This window comes from Zootoca vivipara, chromosome 14 (genome assembly GCF_963506605.1).
Source record: "Zootoca vivipara chromosome 14, rZooViv1.1, whole genome shotgun sequence".
NCBI classification, from domain to species: Eukaryota; Metazoa; Chordata; class Lepidosauria; order Squamata; family Lacertidae; genus Zootoca; species Zootoca vivipara.
The window spans coordinates 53,411,790-53,430,865 of record NC_083289.1 but is presented as its reverse complement, the minus strand read 5'-3'; the positions used below and the strand labels follow the sequence as shown (position 1 = coordinate 53,430,865).

Here is a 19,076-nt window from a genome sequence, read left to right as displayed (position 1 = left end):
TTCCTGGTGCTGGAGCACTTCCTCTTGGGAACCGGCAGGATATAGTCTGTAGGACTCCTGGCTTTTTCTAGCAGCTGTTGCAGGGGGAGAGTGCATGTCTGCTCCCCAGGCATGAGTGCTATGGAGTCATAGCTCCGTTGATAACTTGCAAGTCTTCACTCTCCCAGGCATGCATTGAAATCTAAATACTGTACTCCAGCCAGGGCCCAAAGGACTGTTTTGAGTGTGCCTAAGGGCTTGCACATGCCTGGTGGGTTTTTGTTTTGTTTTTGTTTTTACACTTCTTGAAGGAAAGGAGCCATATGTCATTTTGGAATATATTATTGAAATTCCCTTCTGTTTCAGAAACTGCTTGCCATAAGGGTTTTTTATTTTTATTTTTAGAACCTCGAGTGCTCTTGGGTGCACAGAGTGAGTGACTCTTTGGAGCCTATCTATATACTGATAGCTGCATTTGTCCTGTCTAGTAAGATTAAACCACAGTGTATTGATGGAGTCACTCTGCCTCCCTCCTTGAATTCTGTCTCCATACCCTAATGAGCTCAGTGCTCCCCAGTTTGTAATAAGGTTGTCTGTAATTAACAAGAGCTGCTGCATTATCACTTTAGCACGCTGTGTAAAATTATAGCCATCTAATGAATAATTATGTTTCTATATTTGATAAAGTTGCGACGTGACCAATGAATTATTAAAATTAGCTCGGTTTTCATGGACATAAATGCTATGCCTTAGCAAAGAATAAACCTCAATCAAGTATCTTTCTCAAACTGATTATCCTAGATATGTTGGGAAATCGGATTCTATCACCATCAGTGTCTGGAACCACAAGAAAATACACAAAAAGCAGGGAGCTGGCTTCCTGGGGTGTGTTCGACTCCTTTCCAATGCCATCAGTAGGCTAAAAGATACTGGATGTAAGCATGTAATACTTACTCAGTGTTTGCTGTGATTGACAGTGACTTGTGTCTGAGTACTGAATGTCCATTGCCAGCTGAGTACACTCTTGGGTCAAGTTTTTTTCTCCAATTGTTCATTTGCAGACCAGCGTTTGGATCTATGCAAACTAAACCCCACAGATACCGATGCAGTACGAGGCCAGATAGTGGGTAAGAGGAAAACATTCCTGTCTGCATAGATAACAAAAATAGTATCTCTTTCCTTCAGAGCCTTGGATATAGAGAGGTTCTCAAGTTCAAAAGTACCTTATGTGATGCTCTCTCCAGGATTGGCAGCTTCATCCAGTTCTAACTGTGGCTGCCTGGTGCTGATTGCGGTTAGTAGCTTGGCATGTGCAAAACCTAAGAGTTGCTGGTTTCTAGGTTCTGAGCAAGCTTCAAGGTGTAGGCGTTACTCTAAGCTCAAGTGCTAGGGGCTTTAAAAGTGTCTTCCCCACAAAAACTCCCCATCTTAAGATCTTTTTGTTGGAATGTCTCCTTTATTGGAGACTCAAACCTAATCAAATATACGGAGAGTTCCCTTGCTCATGAATTCACTCCCATAGGAGACTGGCATAGCCCATTCACTTGTAGTTTTTAGAAAACAAAACTTTTAAAGTCACCTTGGGGCTTTTTAACAAATGAAATGTTGTAGTATTGTGAGAATGTTCAGCGGCAGCTATAGAGCAGTAGACCAGGCTTCTTCAACCTTGGCCCTCCAGATGTTTTGAGATTACAGTTCGCATCACCCCTGACCACTGGTCCTGTTAGCTAGGGATCATGGGAGTTGTAGGCCAAAACATCTGGAGGGCTGCAGTTTGGGGATGCCTGGCCTAGATCCGGGGTCAGCAAACTTTTTTAGCAGGGGGCCGGTCCACTGTTCCTCAGACCTTGTGGGGGGGCCGGACTCTATTTTGAAGAAAAAAATGGACGAATTCCTATGCCCTACAAATAACCCAGAGGTGCATTTTAAATAAAAGGACACATTCTACTCATGTAAAAACACCAGGCAGGCCCCACAAATAACCCAGAGATGCAGTTTAAATAAAAGGACACATTCTACTCATGTAAAAACATGCTGATTCCCGGACTGTCCGTGGGCCGGATTTAGAAGGCGATTGGGTCGCATCTGGCCCCCGGGCCTTAGTTTGGGGACCCCTGGCCTAGATGAACCTTGGGGTTCCTTCCAACCCTATGATTCTATGATCTGGAGAAGGGGTGTTCCACTGGTTTGGGGTGGGGTTGCCCTCCCCATGAAAGAGCTGGCCTTGAGCTTGGAGGAGCTCCTAGATCCACCTTTGTCAAGAGCCAGGGAGCCACATGGGCATAGTGCGCCACCTTTTCCTGGTGTTGGCTGGTTCATCGGCTGTGGCCATTATTCCTGGACAGGAACACTCTGGCTACAGTGGTATCCCAGTTGAATTGTTGCCATGCTTTGTTTCTCAACCTTGGCCCTCCAGATGTTTTGAGACTACAGTTCCCATCATTCCTAACCACTGGTCCTGCTAGCTAGGGATCATAGGAGTTGTAGGCCAAAAACATCTGGAGGGCCAAGGCTGAGGAAGCCTGCAGTAGACTATATCAATTATTCCAGGGTGAGTAGCTTGTCAGCTCTCTCACTCTAGTTGCTCTGAGTCAGGAAACTTCTTTCAGTGAGTAGCATGTAAATTTTTTTGGGGGGGGCAGTGATTGGCAACTGGCTCTGCTCCAGCCACTGGGTGGGATTTGTTTTGTCCAACATTAGTACTGTATGGTGTTTAATGTGCAAGTGAAGTTGCTGCATTCTGACTTGGATTGCATGCTCAGCATTCTGTAGGCTGCTGCTCTGTCTTGCTGTCTGGAAAGCATGTTTGGAAAACCATGGATGTGAGAAACTGTCTTTTTCTGAAAGAAGAAATGCATAACAGGAAAAAAAAATGCTCCATTTTATAATGCCGCCTAGTGGCAAATGTTCTGCTTTCCAACAGTTTTGAGAGGCAAATATCTATTTATGCAGAATCCTTCACATTTTTATCCAAAGTAGAGTATTTCTTATTAGAAAAATATCAAAGCCTAGGTTATGTGTTATTTTTAATTTGTAGAAGTAGAAATAATTATTTACACTTTTAGCACATTTTGAATAGCAGAATTAGAGCACAATCCTATGCATGTCTACTCAGGAGTAAACCTCATTGAATTCAGTGAGACATAGTCTCATTTAAGGATTGTAGCCTTGGATGGCTGTTTTATTAAGGAGTGTCATATTAGGATTTATGAATGACTTATTGTATCATCACAATATAAAAGTATAAGGCAATAGCCAACTAAGTCATACCCTGGGTCTATTGATTTCAGTGGGTCTGCTCTGAGTCTGTGTATTATCCATAATAACTCTAAAAACACCAATCAAAATATTTGGGGTGTTTACTGTTGTAAGGAGGGGTGAAATCTTGAATATGCACGTGGATTATTAAAAGGTGTAGAAATGCTTGCCAGATTAAATGAAGTCTCTCCATTGTGTTCCTTGCATTTTAACTGGGGTTGAATAGGTTTTTGCATCTATGGATTTTAATCATGGCTTTCATTTCTTTTTCTCATTCCAGTCAGCTTACAGACACGGGACAGGATAGGCACAGGAGGGTCTGTTGTAGATTGCAGGGGGCTGCTGGAGAATGAAGGGTAGGTATTTCATTTCCTAGTGGAATCCCCTGGATCGCCTGATTCATAGTCATCTTACTCAGTTAAATGAATGAATAAGATCTGTATTTTTGTTCTGGAGCATGTTAATTGTTAAGTAAACTTTTTTTAAATGAAAGGAGTCAAAATCTCATTGATTTTGTTAGTTAGGAGTTCATTCTTAAAGGTCTGCAAGTGAAACACAAAATACGGACTAGTCATCATGCCAACCTAATCAACCTTGGTCCACTGTAAAAAGCAGGGAAGGTTCACTCTGGAAGGGCTGCATCTTTGCCTTCATCCTGGTATAAGTCATCCTGCTCTACTCACAAGTGACTGCCTCCCCTTGTCACAATCTTGAATCCAGAACAGAGGTTTCATGGCTGACTCCTGATAGAAGAGTATTGTGGCACAGAAAGCTGGAAGACGTGTAGGAGCTTTCTCCAGCCCCTTGTTAGAGGAGATCTGCTTAGTGCCTTCAAGACACTCTTTCCTTGACATAAGCCTTCTGAGACTTTTTCAGTGATGATCTGTGCTTGAAGTCCAGTTATTTCCCTAAATGAAATTCCCTTAACATTCTCTTAGGCTTGTGTGAAATTTTCTAACTTTATGAGCCTCCCTTATTTCACAGAACGGTTTATGAAGACTCAGGACCTGGAAGGCCACTGAGCTGTTACATGGAGGAGCCGGCGCCATACACAGACAGCACTGGAGCTGCTGGAGGAGGGAATTGTAGATTTGTGGAATCCCCCAGTCAGGACCAGACACTCCAGGTGCAGCGTTTACGAACGCCTGATGTGAGAGGCCATGTACAAACCCCCCAAAATAGGCCACATGGTCACCAGTCCCCATCGCCTGACCTGCCTGAAGGCTATGGTAAGAGGAGCAATCTTTGACAAGTGTCCCGAGAAATTCTATTTGCATGCATTTGCATGCTCTTCAGGCCAGAGGAGACATTTTTATCCAGTGCAGGATAGCAAAGTTAAGATTGGGTTTTCAGAAAACTCATCTGGTCTGCAGAGAGGGTAGCTCTGAAATGTTGTTGACTGCATTTAAATACAGTGGTACCTCTACTTACGAATAACTCTATTTACGAATGTTTCTACTTACGAATGGAGCTCGGTCCGCCATCTTGGATGCGGTTTAGATAGGATTTTTTTCTACTTACGAATTTTTTCTCCCAATGCATTCCTATGGGATTCAACTTACACATTTTTTTGACTTACAAATGTGTGTTCGGAACGCATTAAATTCGTAAGTAGAGGTATCACTGTATTTGGTATGCAGTGGAGAGTTCTAGTGGTTGTGGGGTTGGGGTGTTCAGTGTCTGTAGAGCTCCGTCTCCCAGTCTTTCCTCCACATCTAATTTCCCTTCTTGCCCTTACTTAGTCTGCATAACTTATTTGCAGCAAGGAGTTTCTGGTTTCTGCGCAACACTTTGGATCTCATCTGCTGCCATTATACTCCAAATTAAGTCATTTGAGAGAACATAGATTTCTTGCATGATTCTACCTTGATTGTGCGATGTAACTGACCCCCACCCGCAAACACATGTACATATACACACAGTAAAGGAAGTTATGAGAGAAAGTCGGGTCTGGTGCACTCTTAACCATCACTCCTTATTTTTGTACCTCTTTCACTCCATGTGTGTTTTTGAACTGAAACTGGGACACTTGTCCTACTGACACAGTTTAGCCTAAATACATTGCAATATTATGTCTAGAGAAAACTATGCTCTAGGTTATTAAAGTGCAAGCAGCTTTTAATTGACCAGCTTGGGCAGCTGCATTATTAGCAGTATATCTTGCCTGTTTCAAACGTCTAAGGACAACCTGCCACGTGGTTGTCCAAGTAGCAAAGGCCGAAGCAGTTTTACATTGCTCCTGGGCAAGTGCAGAAGGTCCCAAGGGCATAGCAACCTGAACTCCTGCCTTGTCTCCTGTGCTGCTGTCTTCTCCCCAGCTTAGTCAGCCAGACCAAGGGGTGCAGGGAGCATAGAGTGTTGAAGTGGCGCAGCCTCATGCCTCCCCAAGCCTGCCCAAGGTTTAAAACCACCTTGTCAACTATTTTCAGTTTTTCTCTTGGAGCTCCCACGGTCTGTCTTCCTAGTTGTAAGTTTCCCTTTTAAACACATTTCCTGATTTGTTCATGAACATGTGGTTTGTTTTCCTTGATTTCTTTCTTTTTGAGGACTTCCGTGGCGGGGTGAGGGGGTGGGTTTCATTATATACTGGTCTGTAGCCAACAGGTATTGTGACAGCACTGCTGGTGTTATATTCTGTCATTTACTGCCTGCCGGCAAGTATATATACATATTTGAATCAGAGTGCTGGGATAACTAGTGGGAAGCAGAAAGGGAGTGTGGATGCTTTGCATGTTCCAAGACAAATGAAATCATTTTAGTAGATGCACAGATTTTTCCAGCCTGGTGCCCCCCAGTTGTTGCTGGACTATAGCTCCATTGGCCATGCTGGCTGCGGTTGCTGGGAGTTGTAGTCCAGCAACATTTGGAGGGCACCAGGTTGGACAAAGCTGATGTAGCAGTTGCTCCCCAGAGTGTCAGATGCTTACACAGGGTATACACACACTCACTGGTAACTATTAGTTGTCTTCCAAAGGCTGATGTCTCTTCACCCCCTTCCCACCCCCCAGTAGATCTGTGTGAAAAAGCAAATGGCCTTGCAGAATGGAGATGGTTCCTTGAGAACCTTCTACAAAGGGAGCTGCGCATAAGGAGCAGCAACATCCCATGTTCATTGTAATTGTTCATCTTAAAGCCTATGGAAATAATGTGTCTTTCTGGATCAATATGGGATGGTGGACTGGTGAGGTGAACTGGAATTGGGTGGGTGACAAAAATGGTAAGGTCTTTTTCTTAATATGTAAGCTATATCAAGTATCTGATGCAGTTCTTGGTATTGCTGTTTCTCTTTACTCATAACTAGGGCAAATAGTACATTTCAAGTAATGCTATATACTGCTGCTTTTAAGCATTAGCTGAGCTTTCGCAGATACTTTGTGGATGTGCAGGTTTTCCTTTGGAGTGTTCACTGTAGCATCTTTTCCCTGTCTTTGTAGAACAAAGGACAACAGTACAGGGACAAGTTTACTTTTTACATACACAAACTGGTGTTAGCACATGGCACGACCCCAGGATACCAAGGTATGTATGGCAGCCTTGTGTTCCTCTGGGTTTGGGCAGGTAGCTGTACCTGTGTTTGGGGGGAAAATAATACTCTTCCTTGTAAAGCCAAAATGCTACTCTTTATTGCCCCCCCCAGCACCTCAGACTTCCTCATGTTTTTTCTAAGAGAAATGTTAGTGTTAAGCTTAAATAAGTATGTTTTAATTGTTCTTTTGCTTTTCATAGAGACCTTAACAGTGTGAATTGTGATGAACTTGGACCTCTACCGCCAGGTTGGGAAGTTAGAAGTACAGTGTCGGGAAGAATATATTTTGTAGATCATAATAACAGAACCACACAATTCACAGACCCAAGACTGCATCACATCATGAAGTAAGAGACCAATGTGTTGCCATGTGCTTCTGTGGCTCAGAATCATAACAGCTGACCCAGCAGCAGCACAAGCGGAGCAAGGGCAGGGTAGCTACAGGGGCGAAGAAAATTTCAGTACTAAAATAATTTGTTTTTCCCAGAGAGGTATGTTGCAAACTGATTCCTTCCAGCAAGGCCAAATGCTTGATGAATGTAGAGTAGGATCCAAAGAACAACGCAACATGCAAATGAGTTTTCACTGTGCCCCTCCCCCACTGCACTACCTTCCAATTTACTTTTGAAACTGAGAGGGCTTTGATATGTAATAATGTAGCCGCCTGCTGCCTGCTCTTGACTGGCAGTGGCTGTTTGGGTCTCTTTCCCATCCTGTTTAATTTGAAGGTGCCAGGCTTTGCTAGCCAACCTTTATTTCATAAAACTTATATACTGCTCTATTGTAAAAAAACCCCAAAAAACCTTATATATCCCTTTGCCAGTGAGGTGTCCTCGCTTCTATTAAACAGTTCTCCTGGGATGCCTTCCACCCATGCTTTAAAAAGGTAAAAAAGGTAAAGGACCCCTAGACGGTTAAGTCCAGTGAAAGGCGACTATGGGAGTGATCTCGCTTTCAGGCCGAGGGAGCCAGCGTTTGTCCACAGACAGCTTTCCTGGTCATGTGGCTAGCAGGACTAAACCACTTATGGTGCACCAAGGACAGTGACAAGTGCCAGAGCACACGGAAACGCCGTTTACCTTCCTGCCACAGCAGTACCTATTTATCTACTTGCACTGGCATGCTTTCGAACTTCTAGGTAGGCAGGAGCTTGGACAGAGCAACGGGAGCTCACCCTGCTGTGCGGATTCGAACCGCCAACCTTCTGATCAGCAAGCCCAAGAGGCTCAGTGGTTTAGACCACAGCGCCACCCGCATCCTTATTATAACCCATGCTTATTGCTTGCTTGCTCAGGTACCTGCCTGCCAGATGTGCCTCAAATTAGATTGGTGTGGCCGCCTGTTGGTGGTCACGTGAACTGCTACATGACAACAGCCTTCACACACACAAAAGCACACCCCTACCTGTATCTTCCTACATACATAAACTTGTGCTCTGCAACTGAACTCGTACCGGTGGTTGGGTGGCTCATTTGATCTACATTATGAACACCTATGACGAAGGGAAAGTTTGTGTAATGCAAAAGCTCGCTTCCGTGGTCTCAAACATATGTTGGTCTGATGAAAGCCATTGCTACATTTTCATTTTATTTTTTGATTTCTGAATAGTTGATCTGAAGTTTCATTTAACTACCTGCTTCTGTGTTCCATAGTGGACATAGGAGTATTTGTGCTTTTGAAATAAGTACAAAACTGCATGTCACATAATGAAGTAAGATTTGTTGGGTTTGTTGGCTCCAGCGTCCATAGTGTTACATGAGGGTTTTTGTAGTGTAACTATAGCTCTAAAAATGGACTTGGAGAAGCACAAGTACTACTACAAGTAAAGACTTGGAGAAGCACAAGTACTACTACAAGTAAAGAAGTACGAATACTAGTATTATGGAAGTTTAAAAATATTAGATGCATGTTGCTATTGTCTTGAAAGCCAATATATGCTAGCATAAATGAGTTAAAGCTGCCACAGGAGACACTGTTTTATTTGCTGCAACAGACTATACCTATGTGTAATCAATTTCCTTATGTTAGTCCTTTATAAGCTATGAAAAGTATGTCTAATTTTGTTTCCTGATACTGATTTCTTTTATTTCATAAAATTTATACATCACTTGATTGTAAAAAAAACAACCTTCAAAATGGTTTACAAAAAGAATAAAACAGTAAAAAAAGTTAAAAAACAATAATTCAAAGAATTAACGCCAGCAGTAATTAAAAATAGATCAAAACATGCACCAATGGTCTAGGTACTGATGTCAAGAGACTATGTGACTTCCCACTGTAGGGGCAATGCTTCCTTCTTCCTTTTTAGAGTAACCTTCTCATTTCCCCTCCAGTCACCAATGCCAACTAAAAGAACCCAACCAGCCTTTGCCAGTGCCGAGTGAGGGGTCATTGGAAGACAGCGAGGAGTTGCCTGCCCAGAGATATGAGCGAGACTTGGTGCAGAAGCTAAAGATCCTCCGGCATGAGCTCTCCCTCCAGCAACCCCAAGCTGGCCACTGCCGCATCGAAGTATCGAGGGAAGAAATATTTGAGGTATGTCGATCTGTGTCTAGGATAGTGAGAGGTTTAGCTTTTCCAGTGCATCTATGCAATGACACTGGATTTCAGCAGATGCGGCTTATCATAAATGCTGCCCCTGTGAGGCCTAAAGATATAATGAAAGGCATTAGAATGAATCACAAAATGAACCTAACATCAAATGATGTTAAATTTGAGATAAAAAAAATCACTGGCAAGCAGCTATAAGGAAGGTTTGCCATTCTAAACACAGCTAAAATTTCCTGAGGGCTATGACTTAAGCAGCGGTGCAAGAAGGGCACCTCTAGATAAGCCATGGGCAAAAAGCGCCCCTAGAAATGCAAAGAGTAACTACTGTTGAAAAAGTGTTCATTTCCTGAGAGTACACTTCTGTTTCTTACTATAGGAATCATACCGGCAGATAATGAAGATGAGGCCAAAAGATCTAAAGAAGAGACTGATGGTGAAATTCCGAGGAGAAGAAGGCTTGGATTATGGTGGTGTGGCAAGGTGAAATACAGGTTCTTAAAATGACATGTACGGTACTGGGCAAAGGAAGCCCTTTGCAGAGACCTCCAGATATTGCAGATAAAAATTCAAAGGAACATTTTATCAAACCCACAAATGATGGCAGCCTTAGCATGTAATGCTACAGTTTACCAAGGTTTGGCATTACAAGGCCAAGCCTTTACAAGCCTTGGGCTTGATCCAGCAGCATGGTCCTTTTTGCCCCCTTTCCCCAAGCTGGGCAGAGGGCTGTGCCTCTGCACCTTGTCCCCTCAACAGGCTGGAGCAGCAAGTGACCCCTTCCGCCCCTGCCCTGCTTAAAATAATGATGCCCTCCTTCCACTCAGGAGAGATGGCCTCTTAATAGCTAACGTGCAATGTCTGGCAGAAGAGGAAGTCTACTGACACAGAAAGGTGGGGTGTTAATAAATGTAAGCATTGTTTTAAAAAATATTGAAATAGTAACAAATGAAGTTTTTGAATTTCCAGGGATTCAGAAAGATTAAAAGCTATGGAGATGTGAACATTGACAGCTTCTGCCTTTAAGACAGGTTCTGTGGTGTTTGAAAGCTTGTACATTCTACCCATGCCAATTGGCTTGCTCTCCTCCAGATGTCATATTTTAATGCCATTGCTCTTCAGATCAACACAGAATTAAATGTTTTGAAATTTAGTACTTCTCAGTTTTGCCCTCACATTTGGAAGTTGCACTTTTAAATGGTATGTTTTATCAAATACCCATTGGTTCTAGAATTCAGTCCTTTATGAAACTGTCTTCTGAATAACTAGACACCCAACAAGCATTTCCTCCCTTCTAAATTAAAAATTATGGTGCTGGAGGAGACTCTTGAGAGTCCCATGGACTGCAAGAAGATCAAACCTATCCATTCTGAAGGAAATCAGCCCTGAGTGATCACTGGAAGGACAGATCGTGAAGCTGAGGCTCCAATACTTTGGCCACCTCATGAGAAGAGAAGACTCCCTGGAAAAGACCCTGATGTTGGGAAAGATGGAGGGCACAAGGAGAAGGGGACGACAGAGGACGAGATGGTTGGACAGTGTTCTCGAACATGAGTTTGACCAAACTGCGGGAGGCAGTGGAAGACAGGAGTGCCTGGCGTGCGCTGGTCCATGGGGTCACGAAGAGTCGGACACGACTAAATGACTAAACAACAACAAATCATCCATAGCCAGCAGGGACAGCAGTCAGGGATGAGGGGAGTGGTGGTCCAACAACATCTGGGAACCCCAAGTTGAGAAAGGCTGCTTTAAGGTTATATAGGACAACATAATACAGCTTCCTCTCTAAATTGCTATAATTGTTTTTGAAGATGTTTTACAATTCTCTTACTCTATCTACCTTGGATATGATCCTCTGGCATCTGAGGGTTGTAGTCAATGTTAGTTCTACTTAGAGTAGACCCAGTGAAATGGACATAATTACTGTAGGTCTATTAATTTCAATGGGGCTACTGTGAGTAGAGCTTGGACACAATATTTTGCATCGTGCTGCTCCTGGTGATAGGTCTGTGTCTAATCCAGGGATCTGATTGGAATGCGGATCCCTCTCTTGCATCTGAGTTGGGAAGCTCTTCCAGGAGCTGAGTGTGCCAGTGACTAAAATTGCCCTGAGTAAGACTTTTCTTTTGTCTAACGCCAGTGATACATTCTCTGATCTTAAATTCTCTAGACAAAATTCTTGTTGTCTGGAGCGCTTCCCGTTTGACCTCTCCCTTGTCATCACTGGCATGTTGCAAGAGTTTATCTTGTCTGTGCTTTATATCTGTCTAGGCAGCTGCTGCATGCTCTAGCACAGCCTATTCAAATGCCTCCATTTAGCTTCAGGGGGGCCCATGTGCAATAAACCCACATACAGTGTTACCCCAGGTAGAAACTCTCAACATATCACCACCACCTACCTTTACACAGAAATCAGGCAGTCACCAAAGTATTTCCAGAAACTTAGTTCCTGTAGAATTCCCTTTGTTTAGCAGCTTCCTCTTCACCAGTCACATGATCAAAACTATCTGGAGTGTCCTTTTGTATCCTTTTAGTTGTGTTTACAAGGACAAATACTCACCCCTGGATAAAAGTCATATTGAAGAAAATTGTAGATGTGCCTTATTGGGAGTAAGATTTTATTTTGTGCGTGTGGAGAGAGAGAGATACAATGATTTGGTAATGTTTACATTGTTAAGTTTTGATAACTTTCATTTCTGAAAATTACACGTTAAACAGAACTTACATTTGGATTATCTTGGAGGTGTTGTTTGCAAGTTGCTTTGTAGCGGTCGCTGGCTATAGACAATTTAAAAATCTAGAGACAGACACACAAAAGTATAAAAAAAGGTATGAACTACCATTATATTGCTGTCTTCAGCCCTAATCAGTATTATTTTGCTTAATCATATTAGGTAGCCATACCTCTTGATTTTTAGGAGCTTGCTCTCATCTTGGTGCCAAAACAATATTTTAAAAACATGTTAATTTACAGAATAGAAAGCAAACTCTTACCTGACTTCCTATATAAGTTTATGAGAGGTTGTAGAGTTGGAAGGGATCCCGAGGGTCCTCTAATCCAACCCCCTGCAATGCAGGAATCTCAACTAAAGCATCCTTGACAGTCTTACTTCCAAACCAGCACTTGTGGTTTCGTTCCAAAACAAATCATTATCTGGAGCCAAGGTTTGTTCTTGGCTTTCTGGTCATGACTTGTTTGGAAAGAAACCGTGAATGCTACTTTGAGCATAACACTGAGCTAGCTGCTCCACGGTGGTTTCCCCACAGACTAGCAGAAATACACAGCAAGGTCTCTCAATCTGTCTGCACCAGCATGCAGCTCACGGTTGTTAAGCAAACGACACAGCTTGACAGAGGCAATAAAGCCAGCTTTAAAAGAATGCCTGGTTGTGTCTAATAGTGCATTAGTAAAAGGATACTTGGTTATGGAAAGTGAACCAATTTTCTGTCCGCTGTAGTCGCATTGAGTGTTAACCAGAGTTCTGTGAAACAAACGAGTGCTTGTACTCTTTTCTTTCCTGGTAGAAGTTGATCAAAGGAACATACTTGCCCTAATTTGCCTCCTTACATTGCACCGAGTCTAGATTCTCTCCCACCCCAACCCTCTTTTTTGTAGAAGTCATAATCTGTATCAAATGAGTAACGGATCCACAAGTTACTGGGTGGGGTAAGTTTTGACCCCACCATTCAGCTTCTTCCCTAACCTATGTCTCTTGTCTGGCAGGGAGTGGTTATACCTTCTGTGCCATGAAATGCTGAACCCTTATTATGGACTCTTCCAATACTCCACGGATAACATTTATATGCTGCAGATAAATCCAGACTCCTCTATCAATCCTGTAAGTATTCTAGAAGCAAGGCAGGTGTGGGTATGCAGCTTAAATACAGGCTAATTCTCTGAAACCCTGGTAGTGGTATAGGGTCCAAACAGCAGCTAATCTGGTTCCATGAGACCAGTGTGGCTTTAGATTCAAACAGCCGCTCCCATGCCATGTGGCAAATCACTTTTGTAATGCGGGAGTTTCAGAAGTATTTTGATGTGGCGTAGCCTCTTCCAGTCAGGAAGGGAGATGAGAATGTTCACTGCTGTAGCGTGCAGACTCTTGGGTATATTCAAGTAGCTCTTTGGATCCCAGCCATAAGCCCTTTGCAGATCTTCACTTTATATTCACAGAGGGATCCAGCCTTTCACTATCCCCCACACCCTCACCTTCTGTTTGCACTTTTGATTTCATGTTTAGAGCACATAGGTCCAACCTTTGCATGCTGCACACTTGGTTTTGTGGTATACAAAATACACTTTGCTCACTGTTTAAATAGGAGCCTTTATGCATCAAGTTGAATGTGCAAACAGTAGGGTGGGCTGGCTTGATTCTAATTTCCCAGTGCACATGCAGTTTGAACCACCTTTGCACAGTCCTGAGATTTCCCTTTCTTGTGGTATTATGTGAGTCTCCCTATCTCTGTTACTTTTTCAGTTAACACCAAATAGACAAGTGAAGGTAAGTGTGCCTATCATAACCGAGGGGAAGCACCTGTGGCTTGTAATGGACTAATTTTGTAGAACCTCAACTTACCTATTAAAGGAGTAATTAAAACTTTGTTAATCACCTTGTCAGTTCCACACTAAACCCTCATTGTATAGTTTTGCCCCTTAGAAGATCCACTGCATGTTAACAACTTCAAACACACATACCCACACACGCCTTGCAGAACTGATTACATCTCCATTCTGTCCAAAACCCATATTATTTTTCAGTCTCACAAAGTTCAGGGTGGTGTTTGGTGCAGATTGGTTGCCTAGAAAGAATTTGGCAAAGTACAACAGTTTTACCCACATTTGATTTCAAACTAAAGGAGGGTAGTTGTAGCTCATGTACTGTTGTTATTATTATTATTCCCTTGTACACCCTAAGGTCCCAGGGCAGGTTACAACAATTTAAAATACAACATTATGCATTATGAATGCATCATGTGTTAATGGGACTGATAGAAATGACCTCCTATATACTCATGACAAACTCCTTCCCCAAACAGCCTGTCTTCCTCTAGCCCAAGCAGCACACATGTATTGAAAGGCTGGGGGTTAGAAAGATTAGCATAATTACTAATGAGACCCCCCCCCCAATACAGAGAACTGTGTGATCTCAGTGGCTGCAGAAGGCTCCATATCTGTTGTAGGGAGAATGGAAAGCTTGGGTAGGAGATTGGACATGGAGTATCTTAGAAAAGGGTCTAGTTCAGGCATCCCCAAACTTTGGCCCTCCAGATGTTTCGGACTACAATTCCCATCTTCCCCGACCACTGGTCCTGTTAGCTAGGGATCATGGGAGTTGTAGGCCAAAACATCTGGAGGGCCACAGTTTGGGGATGCCTGGTCTAGTTGGTTTTGTTGAACCTTGAATGGCACAAGCATATGCTATGCTGCAACATTTTGTTTTAGGTCTCTGTTGTGCTGCATGGAGAGAGACGGTACAATAGCCTTCCCAAGCAAACATTGATTGGGCCTAAGTGCCTGGTTTTAACTGCATTGGCTCAAGTAGATTGGCTTTTAACATGAATCGCCATGTTTGTGGCTAATGATCTGATGGCCACAAGCCTGAAGTGCAGTAGGGTAGGACTGTGGTCTTGAGACTGAACGCATTTAGTCAGCTGTGCTAAGTATATATAACATTGAATTCTGTGCAAATTGATTAATTTCTCATCCAGAGGACTTAAGATCATTATGCGAAACTTTCATTGAACTAGGAAATGGCTGAAGGCCTAGGTCTAGCCACAAGATGTCAGCGTTGGGCTTCTCTTCCAGCTAATGAGTCTCTTTGGTGTTTCTTGTAGGATCATCTGTCTTACTTCCACTTTGTTGGTCGGATAATGGGTCTGGCTGTGTTCCATGGGCACTACATCAACGGAGGTTTCACCGTTCCTTTCTACAAACAGCTGCTGGGCAAACCCATCCAGTTATCTGATCTGGAATCAGTTGACCCAGAACTACACAAGAGTTTAGTTTGGATTCTGTAAGTATTGCATACGTACACAGTTGAAACCCTTTTAAAAAGACTAGGATGAGCGGAAGCAGCTCCACATAGTAGGGCTTTGCAACCCCTCAAAGTCACTGTTCATCTGCCTAGTCCTCTACCATTGCTTGGGTGTGTGGATCCATCAGAATCTCTAGTGCTGTCCAGCAAAACGAAGGGAGAGTTGGATTGTAAAAGATGCTAGATCAACTCCTAGTAAATACTGTTTGGATTCTTCCTGCCATAATTTTTACTTAAGACGAATGTTCTGTGTGCCCTGGAGAGTACAGAAATGACTTGCAGTCTTTGCCTTGTTGACAGAGAGAATGATATCACTCCGGTTCTGGACCATACTTTCTGCGTGGAGCACAACGCTTTTGGCAGGATTCTGCAACATGAGCTCAAACCAAATGGAAGAAATGTTTCTGTTACAGAGGAGAACAAGAAAGAATATGTGAGGTACCACCAGAGGAGGATAAATGTTACCCTCTCATAATGCAGAGGTGGTGGTGGTGGTGGTGGTCAGTCTCAGTTTCTCTCTGTCTCTCTCCCTACTCCTTGACTTGCACCAGTTTGTGTGTTCAGAACATTTCAGTTCTGCAGTGCAACTGTGGGGCAAAGTTATCCAGTGATTTCTGTAATATGTATGCTTGTGCGCTACTAGTTGCTGCAGATACCTTAATTTTTTCCAACTAGTGTCTTCTATTTGACTTTGGAATCTCATTCTTGACTAATGCCGCACAATTGCTACTGATGGGTCTTGCAGTGTATTTTGCAGAATGCATTTCTCCTCTTGTTCTTCTTTGTGGCTGTGCCTTTCATCTGCTCTGCCTCTTTCTCCCAATAGTTGTATGCAGCTTGTTGCTAGAATCAACACAGAATTTGTAACTAGTCACAGATTTCTAAATTGGATGGTGACTTTACTCAGATCTGCCTCCTTTATGTGGTGGGAATTGACAGCATAATTGGGGCCTGCATCTTATCCATGTACATGTTTTAAGAAAGCTGCACTGACACATGGACCCCAGTGGTGCTGGAGGTTGGGCAGGCATGCTGCCTACCATGCACAGGAATGAGATATGTGCAAAAAATATTGTTTGCACCTCCTAAAGTATTTCTCATTTGGGAGTTCCTAGAAAAGAAAAGAAAAAGCAACATCTTGAGTGTACCTATTTTCTTACAAGTTATATTTCACTTGAAGACTTCTGCACTCAGTTCTCACTTTGGATTCACTCCCTGTCCCCAGGTTGTACGTTAACTGGCGGTTCATGAGAGGAATTGAGGCCCAGTTCCTGGCTCTTCAGAAAGGCTTTAACGAACTTATTCCTCAACACCTACTGAAGCCTTTTGACCAGAAGGAGCTTGAGGTATTGCATCCTTTTCTCCACTCAAATTATGTTGTGGTTAGTGTGTTCCGTTAAGTACCCTGTGTGTGTGTGTGGGGGGGAGGAATCCCCCTTTTCATATTGAATAGGCCAGTTTTGCCTGAAGCCGCTAGGCATGCTAAGCCTGCTCTTTGCTCCTCACTACCATTTAAAGAACACTGACTTTCTACGTACACCCATCAGAAAAGATAGTTGAGTGGCTGCTTTTGCACATCAACAAAATGCAGGAAAAGGATATACAAACTCCAGCCTCCGAAGCTAGACAAAAATACTGAGCTGGGTGAGGACAAAACTATGTCCCCAGGATAATAAAATGCTCTAAAAATCAGACGTTTGGGCACCATTAGGACAGTGCCACCTTTTTGTATTGGCTGACATACCTTCAGGATCTCCAGGTGTGCATAGCAATTTGATGGCTTTGAGTAGTTGACTCACCTCATTGTCAATACAGATTAACCAAACAGCTATTTCTTGTGACCAATTCTTTGTTAAAATATTCTTGACCACTTAGGAAGATCCACTGGGTCAAAATGCTTCTGATCTCAAGGCAGTACAGTGGTACCTCGCAAGACGAATGCCTCGCGCAAGACAAAAGCGTTTTGCAATGTTTTTGGTGACTCGCAAGATGACGTTTTCTATGACTGTGCTTCGCAAGACGGATTTTTTTGCGGCTTGTTTGTTTTTTGCCGCGGCCATCTGTGCTTTGCAAGACGAAATTATCACAAGGCGAAGCGACTTGCGGAACGAATTAATTTCGTCTTGCGAGGCATCACTGTATCTATTTTTCATTTCTCACAGCAGTTTGATGTTCAGGTATTATGGATTGGTGGTATTACTTTTTAGTAATAGTTGGATGGTGCCTTGTACGCCTCCTTCCAGCAACTCCCTCCAGCAACTCCTGCAGCCAAGCTGGTGCCAAATGTATTGCTCTGCTTTCCTTTGGACCACATCAGTGAGGCCAAGAGGGGAGTCCTTTGGCCAGCCCGGGATCTCCAGATACACTGCCCAAGCTTGTGCCCTGGGGAAGTCGCTTAGGTGCTGCTAATACAGTGGTTTGACTCCCCCCCAAAAAAGCACCCCCTATTCTCTCTCGAGACAAATGGATGTCAACAACAATACAACAACAAGTAATCAGCACATAAAAGGTTTGGCCAGTCCTATATCCAGGAGGAAATGAAATTCAAAAACCTAGGAAAGACACTTAACTGTGGGATTAAATGGTGTGCATAGTGGATACAGAGAGTTCTGTTTGTGTATAGCAAGTTGTAAATACTGGTGCACTCTGTGGCAGAAGGTGTGAATGTGTGGTCCCACCATCACCTGATTTGTAGGCCGCCTTTCCACACACAAAGAGAACAGTACATCACAAAATCAAAAGTCGCAAGGCAATTTCACAATAACAGAAATAATAAAAGAGCAACACAATAGCCAGTACAACAGCATACAGCTCCCCCACCCGCCCATATTTCAAATCTATAAATGTTCTGCCCCTTACAATGTGTATTTCTGATCCATCAGCTGATAATAGGTGGCCTGGATAAGATTGACTTGAATGACTGGAAGTCCAACACACGCCTGAAGCACTGCATGGGAGACAGCAATATTGTCAAGTGGTTCTGGCAAGCGGTGGAAGCCTTTGATGAGGAGAGAAGGGCCAGGCTGCTGCAGTTTGTGACGGGCTCCACGCGGGTTCCCCTCCAGGGTTTCAAGGCTTTGCAAGGTGACTGATAGGGGGGCTGAGTTAGCGCGCTTGCGCAGAGGGCTGCCCATGGCACACCCAGTTGACCTGCCACCAGTTCCTCCTTGATGATTCTGCCCTTTGTTAGCTATACCATGAATTGTTCCATCTGTAACACATTGGAGCCAGTCTGTTGGTATCTCTAGTCCAGTACTGTCTGCTCTTAACAGGCAGCAACTTTCCAGGGTCTTGGGCAATGGGTGTGTGTGCTCATCCCCATTTTGTTTCTCTCTAGGCTTGTTGGCCTGTGTGTATATGTGCACCTCTGGGCTTAGGATCTGTGACTTCCCAATCTCTCCCTCGCTGCTGTCAGGGTTATACGTGTCAGAAATGGCTAGTGTGCTCAGTTGTGTTTTTGAAGGGCCTTAACTAGAATGTCTGTTTGCAAGGTTCTACAGGCGCCGCAGGACCCAGGCTCTTCACTATCCACCTGATAGATGCAAATACAGACAACCTTCCGAAAGCTCATACTTGGTAAGGCTGCTTTTCTGCCCATGCAGCTGTAGTGAAGTGTGCATGTGTGAATGTGCCCTCAAGTCTGCCCAGATGAAATAGCAAAACTTTACCAAAAGTAAATTGTGTTGTAGTGATGTTTGGTGTACATCTAGAAACTTAAAGGAAAACCTTCC

At 43.4% G+C, this 19,076-nt stretch overlaps 1 protein-coding gene across 2 annotated transcripts in view; it reads left to right on the top strand.

Moving 5' to 3' along the window:
• The window catches only part of SMURF1 (SMAD specific E3 ubiquitin protein ligase 1), a 50,965-nt gene that overhangs the window by 27,440 nt on the left and 4,449 nt on the right, over positions 1–19,076 (top strand). Inside the window, exons 4-17 of one of the 2 annotated variants that reach the window (XM_035132191.2) lie at positions 781–914; positions 1,041–1,106; positions 3,518–3,593; positions 4,222–4,466; positions 6,672–6,756; positions 6,964–7,110; positions 9,097–9,298; positions 9,690–9,793; positions 13,035–13,149; positions 15,146–15,324; positions 15,646–15,783; positions 16,571–16,691; positions 18,228–18,429; positions 18,846–18,921. In XM_035132191.2, coding sequence (XP_034988082.1) covers positions 781–914; positions 1,041–1,106; positions 3,518–3,593; positions 4,222–4,466; positions 6,672–6,756; positions 6,964–7,110; positions 9,097–9,298; positions 9,690–9,793; positions 13,035–13,149; positions 15,146–15,324; positions 15,646–15,783; positions 16,571–16,691; positions 18,228–18,429; positions 18,846–18,921 — 1,890 coding nt within the window. Of the gene's footprint in view, positions 1–780; positions 915–1,040; positions 1,107–3,517; positions 3,594–4,221; positions 4,467–6,671; positions 6,757–6,963; positions 7,111–9,096; positions 9,299–9,689; positions 9,794–13,034; positions 13,150–15,145; positions 15,325–15,645; positions 15,784–16,570; positions 16,692–18,227; positions 18,430–18,836; positions 18,922–19,076 lie in introns of both variants that reach the window. The other variant, XM_035132190.2, reaches the window with a different exon arrangement.